General features: G+C 52.3%; 1 protein-coding gene across 1 annotated transcript; it reads right to left on the reverse strand.

The window, feature by feature from the left end:
• Positions 1 to 653: 653 nt before the first annotated feature.
• Positions 654 to 12,032, reverse strand: KCNMB1 (potassium calcium-activated channel subfamily M regulatory beta subunit 1). Its single transcript, XM_030829960.3, has 4 exons — positions 11,973 to 12,032; positions 8,337 to 8,494; positions 6,094 to 6,265; positions 654 to 1,023 (listed from the first exon to the last, which is right to left on the reverse strand). Exons 2-4 carry the CDS (start codon positions 8,468 to 8,470, stop codon positions 754 to 756), a joined length of 576 nt encoding a protein of 191 aa, XP_030685820.1. The 5' UTR covers positions 8,471 to 8,494; positions 11,973 to 12,032; the 3' UTR covers positions 654 to 753.
• Between the last annotated feature and the right edge of the window lie 240 nt (positions 12,033 to 12,272).

The following is a 12,272-nucleotide window of genomic DNA, read 5'->3' on the forward strand; positions in this document are numbered from 1 at the left end:
GTTATATTAGTTTTCAAGTGTGTAACGTAATGATTCGATATCTGTAGTATGTATTGCAAAATCATCACCACACCTAGCTAATATCCATCTCCCCACAATGACAATTTTTTCTCCTGTGATGAGAGCTTTTAAGATCTACTCTCTTAGTAACTTTCAAATATACAATAAAGTATTAGTAACTGTGGTCACCACGCTGTACGTTATATCCCCATGGCTTTAAGACCAGAAGTTTGTACCTATATCTGATAATATTGGTATAAAAATGTATATAGCTCTGAGAATCCTGAAAACAAACAATGTTCTAAGTGTGCTCTGCCCATGAGCGCTGCTGTTGTTTTCAGAGTGGAATTCAAAGAAGGAACAGAGGTTTCCCAGGGATGGCTTCCTGGGTGGGACCAGCAGGTCTTTGATCCAACTGCCAGGACACAGGCACAGAATCACTGTCCTCGGTGCAGTGGACAGTGGCACAGCAGGAAAGAAGTTTGAGTCAGTTGAGCGGGGACAGGGAAAGGAGACCTATCACTGGTTGGCCTTGCATTCTCCTGGGTCCGGGGAAGCCACTGTAACATTCTTGAGCAGGAAATGACTTAACAAAGAGATTTCCCAAAGACCATCCAGGCAGCAGAAGACAGAATGTATTGGAGGGGGGAGAGTGGGAAGGCAGGGGGAGGAGGCATGGGGACACAAGTGAGGAACAGCCTGGGGACGCATCCAGCCCCTGGTGGCCCGAGCAGTGATGTGGTGTGGATGGGGCTACTTCTGGGCTGCCAGGATGGAGAGGGACTGGTTGATCTTCACCATGGCGATAACGAGGAGGCCACCGGTCAGCAGGAAGGTGGGCCAGAAGAGGGAGAAGAGGAGGGTCTGGGGACCGTAGAGGCGCTGATACAGGACACTCGTCTCATTCTCCCGAGTCGTGGAGAAGCAGTCGAAAACCCGGCGCTCGTGGAGTTTGGCTCTAACCTTCTCCACATCGGCCCGGGCCATCTGGTAGTTGTCCAGGCTGCCTGGGATGTAGGAGCACTGTAGGGAGAAGCGAGAGCACCCATGGGATTGGAAATCCCTCTTTCTTAGGGCCTGGCATGGAATAAAGAAAAGCGTCAGCTTTGGAGTCAGGCCCCTGGGTGGGAGTTAAGACTGTCCAAAGCTTGGCAGGCTGCACATTGTGTGCTTCTAGAAGGTGTGTACACAGTGTCGTCTGGGAGGGTGGTGGCCTCGGAGCTGCTCAGGGTACACGCTGCACACCTGGAGATAGGGGCCCCAGCTGGAGCCCTGGCTCTGCTCCCATTGGCTTCAGAACCTTAGGCAAATTGCTTACCATTCTGAGCCTTGATGTCTTCATCACTTAAATGGGTTAATAGCAATACCTTTTTCAAAGGAGTTTATTAAAGAACTTCAAACTTATCTGTCTAAGGAGACCAATGGGGGACACAGGCTGAGTGGGCTCTATATTTCGATTCAGGGCAGAAGTCAGACGCTCAATTGCCTACAAAGCGCAGGCAGGTAACGTCCACGGGTGAAGTAGGTAAGGGAATAGGATGACAGGTGCCAGCTGACACTCGGTGTCAGGGGATGGGTGGTCCTGGTGAGATGGAGAGAGCCAGCTGCGTCTAGACTGGCAGGCATCACTCCATCTGGACAACTGATGCCATGCCATCCAGAAGACCTACTGTAGCCAGACCTCCAATATCTGTAGAGAAGCCAGAAAACCAGATTTTAATGTGGACTCTCACAATTTTAAAATATTGGTGAAAATTTGAATTGAAAACCCTTTGAGGTCTAACCCTGCGTGAGCCGAGCAAAAGATGTCGGCCAGCTGGTATCTGACACCGAGATTCAAAGGAAAGAGAGCATGCATTTAAAAGAGATTTGTGCAGGCAGAGCCTGGGACACGTTTAATTCTGACACTGATCCTTGTGATTAGGAAGCTTCCGGCCTGGGCAGATGAGGTCCAGATGGAAAGCTCCGCAGAGAAGGCACAAAGTGGAGACCCTGGTTTTATCCCTCTTCCGCGCTAGGAGGTCTGCATGTTGCTTACGTGAGCCTCCGGCAGATGTTCTGCGAGGGTGGTCCCCCGCACGGCCTCCGCAGCAGACTACCTGGAAGGCTGGTCATAAGCACAGGCTCCCTCCTCACTCTGAACGGCTGAGGGAGGGGCTCAGCCGTCGGGTGATTCCTCCATGCACTAAAATTCGAGGACCACTGTCCTCGTCCAATCACGTCCCAGATCAAAACGAGTGACCGTGTTGCGCCAGCTTCTCCCCGGGCCTGGGTTGCTCCCTGTATTTAAATGAGGTCCTGCCCCAAAGCTGCCTGCCCTGACAGCGTTCAGTCCAGCACTACAGAGAATGGTTGCATCACAGCTCTGACAGCCTGGGAAGTGGGAGAGCTGCATCCAGAGGCAGATTCACGTCCCCAGCCAGTCAGGGAGCAGCCGAGGCTGGGGAGAAGCCGGCTCCTGAGGAATCTGGCACTCAGATTTCTTGGGTACGATAGGGTCCCAGTAGCAGGTGGATCCAGAATCATGAGCTCAGAGGGCCTAGTCCTATCTCCCCAAAGTCTCTGACTGTGACCTTGGGTTACCTAGCTCACGGAACAAAGGTGTGGCGATGGAACCAGACGGGCCTGAGTTCAACTACAAGTTCCAAGTTGTGTGACCTTGGCAAATGTCTCAACCTCGCTGAGCCTTGTAGATTGGGTTTGTGAGGGTGCCTGCCTAGAAGAATTGTCATGGCAGTTAACCAAGATGATGCACGTTAAGCGCTTAGCGCAGAGCCCAGGACATATTACGTGCTCAATAAATGGAAGATGGTGTTAATAATAGTATTGTGACTTAACTATGAAATTGAAACAATACTCCTTCTTTCCCTTAAGGAGGGGCCTATGGACAAGCTCCGAAGTGGGAACTTGTGCCCATCCTGGGGTCCCACTGTATTCTTTGCCAGTTTGGGATTACTCTAGATCCTTAATGTTCTCTAGACACTGGACAGGAGTTTACTCTGCAGAGCCAACCTCAGAGGCCTGGGGCCCACTTGCATCCTCTCTCCCCTGCCTTGGGTCCAGCTAACCATGAGTTGTCTAAAGGATCTTAAATGATCTATCCTCTCCCCCCAAGCCCTGCAGTGTCACTGTTCTCAGCATAGACCGTGGGGAGGGGCTTAGAATCCCCCCCAGGCTAAGTCTCATGGAAGAATCCAAGAGTGGGCTGGCGACACCCTTCCTCATAGTAGGGGTTGGGGGAGACAGCCTTGCCAGGCCTTTCACATGTGATTCCAGAAGACACCCAGCTGGCCTGGAACACTGGCTCCTTGCACGGCAAGGAGCTGAACAAAGGTGGGAGGAACAGCTGGTGCACCAACACAGCTGTTTGGCAAAACCGTGAAGGCCACTTCCGCTGTCACGCCAGAGTGGCAACCTGCCATTGGCACACTCCTGGTGGTGCCTGGATGCTATGGGATAACAGATAGAATATCCAGCGGCTGCCAGTGCTGTCCTTCCAAGGCCAGACAGAGGCATGTCTGAGAGGCTGCTGACAGCCCATTAGGGAGAAGATCTGGCCTTTCGCTCCTCTGGCAGCCTCAGGACCGGGGTGGCAGCCTGCAAACCAGCCTGTTCCCAGCCCCCGTTGCACCAGTGATCACTTCTGCTTGTCTTTGAAAATGTGCTTCTTGATCCTTGAATAAATCAGGGGCCCCTGGATGCCAAAGAAGAGGCAGGGGTCATGGGAGGAGCTGATTCAGGTAGGTTTGGAGGCTCTAGCTCCATCTGGCATGGCCGAGTCATGCTAGTGATGACAGAACAAGTCAGGCCGCCTTGCACTGCCCGGACCCACGTCTCCATGACCCCCTAGCACTGTCAATGATCCCACTGTCCCTCCGGCACCCTTCCCCTTCCCATCCCATCAGCTGCTAAATTCTGTCTGCATCCATCCCTGCCCGAGCTGTCCCAGGTGTTTGCTGTGGCCCTCACCTCCCTCGCCAGTAACTGAACCCCACAGCCCTCCACATCACTCTGATCATGCTGCCAGGACCCCAAATCCTTTAAAGACTCCCAGCTGCTCCCAGCAGTAATTCCCAAGGAACCTTGGAATCACCTGAAGAGCCCAGAGACTCTGCATCCGTGGGTCTGGTGTGGGACCCCGGTTCTAAGTCCCCCAGATGGATCTAACCCACAGACAGAGGTGAGGAACCCCAGCTTCCCTGATCACATTTTAATTCCACAGTTTGGTAGTCCTTGGCAGGGAAGTCAGGCACACAGCTTATACAGCGCCAGAATATCATTAGTCTTTCCCTTCTTTACGGTTTGCTTGAATTTAAATCCCTGGTAATCAGTAGAACCTTCCCCCAGGAAATGCTGGAGTCTATTAGGAGTTGCAAATGGCTTTACTCCCTGTTACAGCCAGCACCACGAGCATTATTTGGTCTGAGGTTTTTCCAGGCAAAGCTCTGGCCTTTTGATGCAAAGGCAAAGGAACTTCGTGTGTTCCCAGCCCAGGCTGGTGAGAGACCAGCCCTGGTGGAATCAGAGTCTCTTTCAAACTGTGTACCCAGTACGTTAACCCCGAGCCCAGATGGCCGCCTTGGCATTTGCTCTACGTATTTGCAGGGCTACATGGGGAAGGCTAACCTGCGCATCTCATATGGTTGAACCAGTGTGTTTTTCTGTAAAATGGCAATTGTGGATAAGCTTAACCCTTCCTCCATCTTTCCTTCCCAGTTTCCTTCCTTATGCTGAACTGTTAAAGCTCAAAAAAAAAAAAAAAAAAAATCCTGATTGAATATGAATGCCTAATCCCATTCTCTGTAAAATGGTTCCTTCACGTGCTTCCCTAACTGTGCTGGGTCAGGGAATGCTGGAATTCCACCTCCCCTCCTTCTCTCCTACTGTGTTGTGTTTGCTATCACTCTCAGACACCCTTGAAGACTGTCCTTTTAGAAAAAAAAAAAAAAAATTCAGGAAAGTGTTTTCTGTAATATTCTTTTACTATGGGGGCTAATTACCTTCTATAACATGTAACATTCTTATTAAAGTTCTTCTTCTCTCAAAAAACAAAGAAAAAACTACAAAAAAACCTACCCCAGTTTAACTGTCCACTTTGGTAGTGTGGGGGGCTTCTGAGAACAGACCCTAGGCTACCTCTGAAACATTTTCCCGCTACACCCCATCCTGTGGCACTGTCTGTGCCGGTGTTGGAACCTCTCTCTTACCCGGCCTTCCCTCCTCATGCCTGTTCTCTGCCTCCCCTTGATATCTATGTCCCCCGCCCCGTATTTCTGTGTAAACTGTACCTGCCTGATTTTTAACCCAAATGCCTTTCTGATACCCTCACCTCAATGTGCTAGGAAATGTCACTTCCTCCTTTAATGCCCATAATTTTTTTGGTTTCTCCCTATGGCACTGATCCCTCTCTACTAGGTGTTATGTCACATATGAGCTCTCTCCTCTTGAACCCAAAGCCCCTAACACAGGAAGTGCTCAGCGATGGCTGAATGAAAGAGCAAGGGAATGAGTGAATGAAAATGGGCCAACTTGTGTTTCCTATAGAAAGGGCTACAATGGTGGATTTGGGGTGGGGGGCTGTTGAGAGGCAGTGATGGGTACATCTCCCAAGTGTTGGCCTCCAAAGGTTGCTCCAAACCTGGGCCTCTGGTTTCCTAGAGTTGCAGGGGGAGTCACAGGGGTTCCTCTCTGTGGGGTCAGCTCTGGGTCCGGCCTCTCATGTGACTCACTTTACAGGATGAAGCGAGACCATTAACAGCTTCTTTGTTGTGCCTGCTATCCACCCAGCATCGAGCTTGGTACATCATAAACAGTCCCTGACTTCATAACAGCGCTTCAACAGATGTAGAAACTGAGGCTTAGGGGGGCCGCGCTGGCTGCGCCCACCACACAGCTGGTTGGTGGCAGGTCTGCCTGACTCCAGTGCAGAAGAGCTAAGGCTGTCTGGACCTCATACCAGCTGTGGCCCCTGGTCAAGTGGGTTTATCTTTCCCGGCCTCCGCTCTCCAGAGCGGGGATAGGGAACCAGCTAGGGACAGGCGCACACGCCTGCCGGGGTAAGGGGATGCGTACCTCGCCCCCCCCCATCAGTACCTGCTGGTTCCGGTCCCGAGTGTCCTCTGTGTGGTACAGCACGGCCCACCGGCCCACGGATGACACGTTGACCCACAGGCACGGGTACTGGGGCACTTTCTTGCCCTCCAGTTGCTCCTGGTCCCTGATGTTGGTCTCAATCAGGTGACACAAGGATTCCTGGGTCCACACACTGGGGAGACGATGCACACACACACACATCTCAGAACCCGGATGGCACAGACTGCCCAGTGTGAACCCCTTTAGAGAGACCCAGGGCCGAGACCCTCAGCATCTGGCACTAAAGGAGCGTGACCCCAGAGTCCCTGGGCCCAGGGGAGGAATCGTAGAATCTAAATATCAACGCTTTGGGGCCTTTTGGACAACATCTGCATAAGTGGTTCCAGCCCTGGCTGCTCACCCAATACCCTGGGGAGCTTGTAAAGATTGTCGGGCCAAACCACACCCCAGAACAAGTGAATCAGAATTTCTAAGGTAGGTGGGCTCCAGGCCCTGGTGTGTTTTTGTTTGTTTGTTTGTTTGTTTGGGGTTTTTTTGCGGTATGCGGGCCTCTCACTGTTGTGGCCCTTCCTGTTGCGGAGCACAGGCTCCGGACGCGCAGGCTCACCGGCCGTGGCTCACGGGCCCAGCCACTCCGCGGCATGTGTGATCCTCCCGGACCGGGGCACGACCCCGCGTCCCCCGCATCGGCAGGCGGACTCCCAACCACTGTGCCACCAGGGAAGCCCCCTGGTGTGTTTTTAAAACTCCTCTCAGTGATTCTGATGGGCAGCCCGACCTCAGACACCTTAGCCACATCCATCTTCGTCTTGAAGAGGGTGGCAGAGAAGTTCAGAGAGGTCGAGTGATTCTTCCAAGGCCACACAGCACCTGAAGCCAGGTATGGATGGCTTCAGAATCTGTGCCCTTTTCTTTAAAAAGAGTAGATGAAGGAGGGGCTTGATTTGTTTCCCGAGAGGGGAAGATGCTTAACCCGGAGAAAACGTGTTGGAGGCACATGGCTGCTCTGAGCGGTGCCTTACTCGGTAAGATTCCAGCCTGGAATGGCTCCAGAGCTGTAAAAAGTGGGGCAGGAGCAGGCCCGGAAGAGCATAACAGGCTCATCAACACACCAGTGAATCAATTGTGACTCATTTCCCATTTACCAGGCAGGAGACACATTGCCAGACCGAGGGGGCTGTCAGCCGCTGGAACGCGGCCAGAGGCAAGGGTCTGAGACTTATCCTAAGATCAGGCTGAGAGAACGGAGCATATTTGTTCCCATTAGAACATGGATCGGGGACTTCACAGCCTTTCCTTTAAAAGCTCAAGTGGTTGACATGTCAGGCAGCAAAGGCATGGGACATTCTCTGAGATTCCAGAGCAGAGCTCCAGGGTAACAGTTTTTGGCTCGGTGTAGACACTCCCTACTTATCAGAAAGGCCCCCAAATGAAATGGTGTATACAATTGAGGTAGTGAGCTCCCCATCACTTGAGATATTCAACAGGAAGATAGATGCCCACTTGACTCAGAGGTTTGTGAAGGAGAACCAAAATGCAGATGAGCTACAAAATTCTGTGACTCTCTGATTCCTCCTGGGATCAGACTCACACTGGGGCGTTTGCTCTGATCCTTGGCTCTTTCTTTCTTTCTTTTTATTTTTTTATTTTTATTTTTGGCTGCGTCAGGTCATAGTTGTGGCATGCGGGCTTCTCTCTAGTTGAGACACGTGGCATTCCCTCTAGTTGTGGTGCGTGGGCTTTTCTCTAGTTGTGGCGTGCGGGTTTTCTCTCTCTAGTTGTGGCATGCAGGCTCCAGGGCTCATGGGCTCTGTAGTTTGCGGCACGCAGGCTCACCAGTTGAGGCATGTGGGCTCAGTAGTTGCGGCGCGCAGGCTTAGTTGCCCTGCCGTATGTGGGATCTCAGTTCCCCGACCAGGGATCAAACCCACGTGCCCTGTATTGGAAGGCAGATTTTAACCATTGGACCACCAGGGAAGAGCTGTTGGCCTCCTTGGCTGTTTCTTGTGAGAAGGGCCTCCTGCATCTTTTACACCCAAGTTCCAGAATTCCAGAGGTGCAGGGCCCAGTCCGGCCTACCCTCCATGCACTTGAACCCTTGACCCTAAGAATGAGGATTGTCCAGACCTTCCTGCCTGGTGTGAGGGTCAAGGGGAAGGGTAAGAAGAAGCCTGGGGTTCCTTGCAGACCAGACCCTTAGGGGAGAGGCCGGAGGATGGGGCCAGGCCGGGAGGGTTCCGTACCTTTTCTGGTAGAGGGGCAGCATGGTCGTGCCAAGGATGTAGTAGGTGATGACGGCGCACAACACCATGGCCACACCCAGGCAAAGGGCTCGGGTCTCTCCCCGCTTCTGAGCCATCACCAACTTCTTCCCCATGTCCACAAGGGACAGCAGTCATTTCTAGGACCACGGAGGCAAACAGATGTGAGATCAGCACAGGTGATAGGTAAACCACAGAAGGGAGGACAGGTGAGAGAAGAAGGTGCTCAAATATCAACATCATCTTTACTTTTATATGGAGCCTGGCAACCTCAGAGGGTTCTTTGGACCCCATGTAAGCCTCCCCCCAGCTCTGAGAGGCAAGTACTATCATCCCCATTCTACAGATGAAGGACCTGTGGCTCAGAGAGGTAAAGTGACTGGCCCAAGGTCACATAGTGTGTGACAGGCTCAGTAGTGGCCCCCAAGGTACACACGTTCTCAGCCCCAGGATCTGTGACCGTTACTTTACATGGCAAAGATTTTAAATGAAGGATCTTGAGATGGGGAGATTATCCTAGACTATCCATGTAGACCTAAATGTAATTGCAAGAATCCTTATAGGAAGGAGGTGGAGGGAGATTAGACACAAAAGAGGAGAGGGCGCTATGACCAGGGCGGCTGAGATTGGAGTGATGTGGCCACGTGCCAGGGAGTGCGGGCAGCCACCAGAAGCTGGAAGAGGCAAGGAATTACGTATTGTCCCCTACAGCCTCTGAAGGAAGTACAGCCCCGATGACACCTTGACTAAGCCTGGCCAACATCTTGCTGATTTTAAACTTCTGGCTTCCGGAACTGTGTGTAAGTAAATTTCTGTTGTTTGGGGCCACCAAGTTCGTGGTACTTTGTTACAGCACTGATAGGAAGCTAATACTGGAGATAAACTAATATCCTCCCTGCAGAAGTGGACCATCTGTGCTCTTTCTCCTAGGATACCTGTCTCAGAACAGCTTGGAGCATTTCACAGTTCTACCAAAACAGTCCCACAGCAGGGCCGGCTGGGCGTGGGCAGCACGCAGAGAAGGGGCAGCAGGGCCCCCAGAGGGCAGCCACAGGCATTGGGGTGGCAGGAGGTGTCTCCACTACTGGGATCCTGTAAGAGCCTCCTCCTTGCTCCAAGCAAGGGCAGGAGGCATTATGTGGCCTCAGCAACTGCTCTCTTATACGGGGACTTGAGCCACCCTGGGCCAAAGCAGGTTGCACGGGAGTGACGGGCATCTTCCTCCCTTCCCCCTTCTTGGGCCAGAAGCCCCTCGTTTTTCTTCTGGGAATCTGCTTCTCCCCAGGGCAAGCAGGGTCCCTCCCTCCCCTGCTGGGCACACTGAACACCCTCCAGCAGTGTCACTCTTGCCACCCGTGTGCCGCCTGGAGCCAGAGGTGCCTGGCTTCTCTCCTTGTATGGATTTCCCATCCCTCTGTGCGTTGCCTCACAGCCTGTGGTAAATTCCTTTGCTGGGGTTTTGTCTGTTGTTGAAGGTAGCAGTTCTACCAAGGATGCAGGGGCCGTGGGGCCTTTCTCTGTAATCCCTGTTGTAGGGGAAATTTTAGCCAGATATCAGGAAGGAATTTATTTTCCCCACCAGGTCCCTAAAGTAATAAACCTAATATTTTTATGAATTAGTGAGTATCCAGGAGATAGGCATTATTAGTCCAAAGGAATTTTCAGCAAAGTGCTTCATTTTCTACTCAGGCTTCTCTCCTAACTATTGGACTGTTTCAAGTGTCCAATCAGAGATGCTTGACCCCCTTTCCTCCCCACTCCAGCTGTTCCCCCTCCCCTAGTGTCCTGAAGAGGAGATTCCAGCATCAGATACCAAGGTTACAGCCCTGTCACTCCCTCCAAGATGATTGACTCCCTCACCCAATGATGACTTTTCCTTCCACATTTGGGGCACTGAGAAGTGGGGTTTCCCTACATTCTAACAGACATTATGAACTCACAAGGGAAAAAAATGTTCCCTTGACAAAGAAAGATGTTCTGTTCAATTCTCTTCTGTCCTATTACTTCTGTCCTTCTGTCTCTGCGTCTTGTGGGAGTGGGACAGTCCACATCATTTTTTACCTGGGGCCAGTTTAACAAGCCCGTCCATGTTTTTGCAGGTAAAGGAACACAGCCACCTGAGGATGGGCTAAAAGCCCACGTGGCCTGCTTCCCCAGGACTGTCTATGGTCACTGGTGCCTGGTCCCAGCCCCAGGACTGTGGAACACAAGTCTCTGGGGCCAAGAAGGAATCTTGCCTTGGAGGGAGGACCTAGGCCGAGCGCTCACAACAAAACCAGTCTTTTCCTGGGAGAGTCGGCGCATCCTTGAAGGGGGGAGGCCTGCCCTGCCTTCCTGGCTAATCAGCCCCCAGGGGCACTGGCCCTTCTGCTGCACAGCTTCTTATATCCTCCCAGCCCCTGGGCACTCCCGAGGCTGGGGAAGGCAGGACCCTGTGCTACCGGGTCTGAGAACTCAGGAGGAAAAGAGATGGGAGGCTCCCTGTCAGAGAACAGTCTGGAATCTGCCATTTGTTCAGATCCCACCTGTCTGCAATGCTCTGGTGAGACTGTGGCCCGCACTGAAGGAGTAGGCTTCAGAGTTTTGATAAATCCTCGTAAGACCACGCAGGATAAAAGAATGGGGAGATAATACGGATGCGGATATGGCCATAGGATACAACAACCACAGTGAGAGCCTTTAGACAGGAGGAAGGTTGGGAGCTGCTCACATCCCCTGAGGTCTGGACAAGAAGAAATGGGTTGCAGCTGTAAAAGGAGGGATTTCAGTTAGACTCTAAGAAGACTCTCTCAGTTTTGAGAATTGCTAAATATCTCTGGACTTTGGGGATATAGCTTCCCATTTAGAAAAGTCACTAGAGGTCTGGGGTGGATTTAGGAAGGATGAAGAAAGGCCAAGCAAGACAGGATTTTGGAGGGTCCTGTGTGACCTGGTATTTGGGTTGACCTCCTTTTCCTTAAGAGGACAGGGCATAGAGGACAGTGTTTAAGGGTCTGGTGGAGTGAGGGACAGGGGGTGTTTTGAGGTCATCAGACATGGGATCAAATCCTGGCTTTGCTACTTAGCAACCTTGCGACTGTAAAACGAGTATGATAGTACCTGCTTCCGAGAGTTCTGACAAAGAGCAAAGGATGTATCGAACGTCATATTTATCACAGTGCCTGGCCCAACGCAAGCCCTCGATAAATATTAACTCTTACTATTAACAAAGAAAACCCTGAAGGTTTGGATCAGAAGTCTCCAGTGCTCCTGCTGGGCCTGTTTCTGTCCTACCCCCTCCCCTGGTGACAAGTTCCAGGACTGGTCTTGATCTCCAGGCTGCTGCCCTCTGGCTGCTCTGGGAGCTGAGACCTGAGGGCCAGTGCACTGAGTTACTACAGTGACTGGGCCATGGAGCGCCCACCCTTACCCTTGGCCCCCCGAAAGGCCACCAGACCACAGGTCCAGCAGTTCTAGTCCCGAGTGACACAACATCAACTCCTCTGGAGCCCAGAATCCTGATGGACAGCCCGTCGAGGGAGGGAGCTCCCACTGCCAGCCTCCCTCCACGAAGATCTCCCCTCCAGCCCCAGTCTCTGGAGAAACCACTTCCCCAGTGCCCTTGAACTTGGTACTCACAGTCTCCCTGGTGCCCTGTGAGTCTTCGGCAGACACTTTTCTGCCTGGCTCCCAGCCCCCACCCCAAAAGAGGCCGCCTGAGCTCCAGCAGGAAGTTTGGGCTCCCAGTCCGTCTCTGGGGAAGTGGCCTTTGGTTCCCATCTGAGACGAGCCTCCATGCCCAAACATGGTCAAGTGTGAGCACACAGCCCCAGGACACAAACTCGGGAGAGCAGGTACCCAGCTCAGAGGAGGGCAGCTGTTACCCAGGCCCCTGCACCTGCAGTTCCCAGAGTCTAGTGGAAAACAGATTTCGCAAAA

Source organism: Globicephala melas, chromosome 3, assembly GCF_963455315.2.
Source record: "Globicephala melas chromosome 3, mGloMel1.2, whole genome shotgun sequence".
Lineage (NCBI taxonomy): Eukaryota > Metazoa > Chordata > Mammalia > Artiodactyla > Delphinidae > Globicephala > Globicephala melas.

What these genes read in the sequence shown, in the direction of transcription:
- KCNMB1 (XM_030829960.3), bottom strand. Translation starts at nt 8,470, where the DNA reads ATGGGGAAGAAGTTGGTGATGGCTCAGAAGCGGGGAGAGACCCGAGCC. An exon ending in CTGCCCCTCTACCAGAAAAG is followed by an intron (nt 6,266 to 8,336) that starts GTACGGAACCCT and finishes TCGTCTCCCCAG; the next exon opens with TGTGTGGACCCAGGAATCCT. An exon ending in CTCGGGACCGGAACCAGCAG is followed by an intron (nt 1,024 to 6,093) that starts GTACTGATGGGG and finishes TTCTCCCTACAG; the next exon opens with TGCTCCTACATCCCAGGCAG.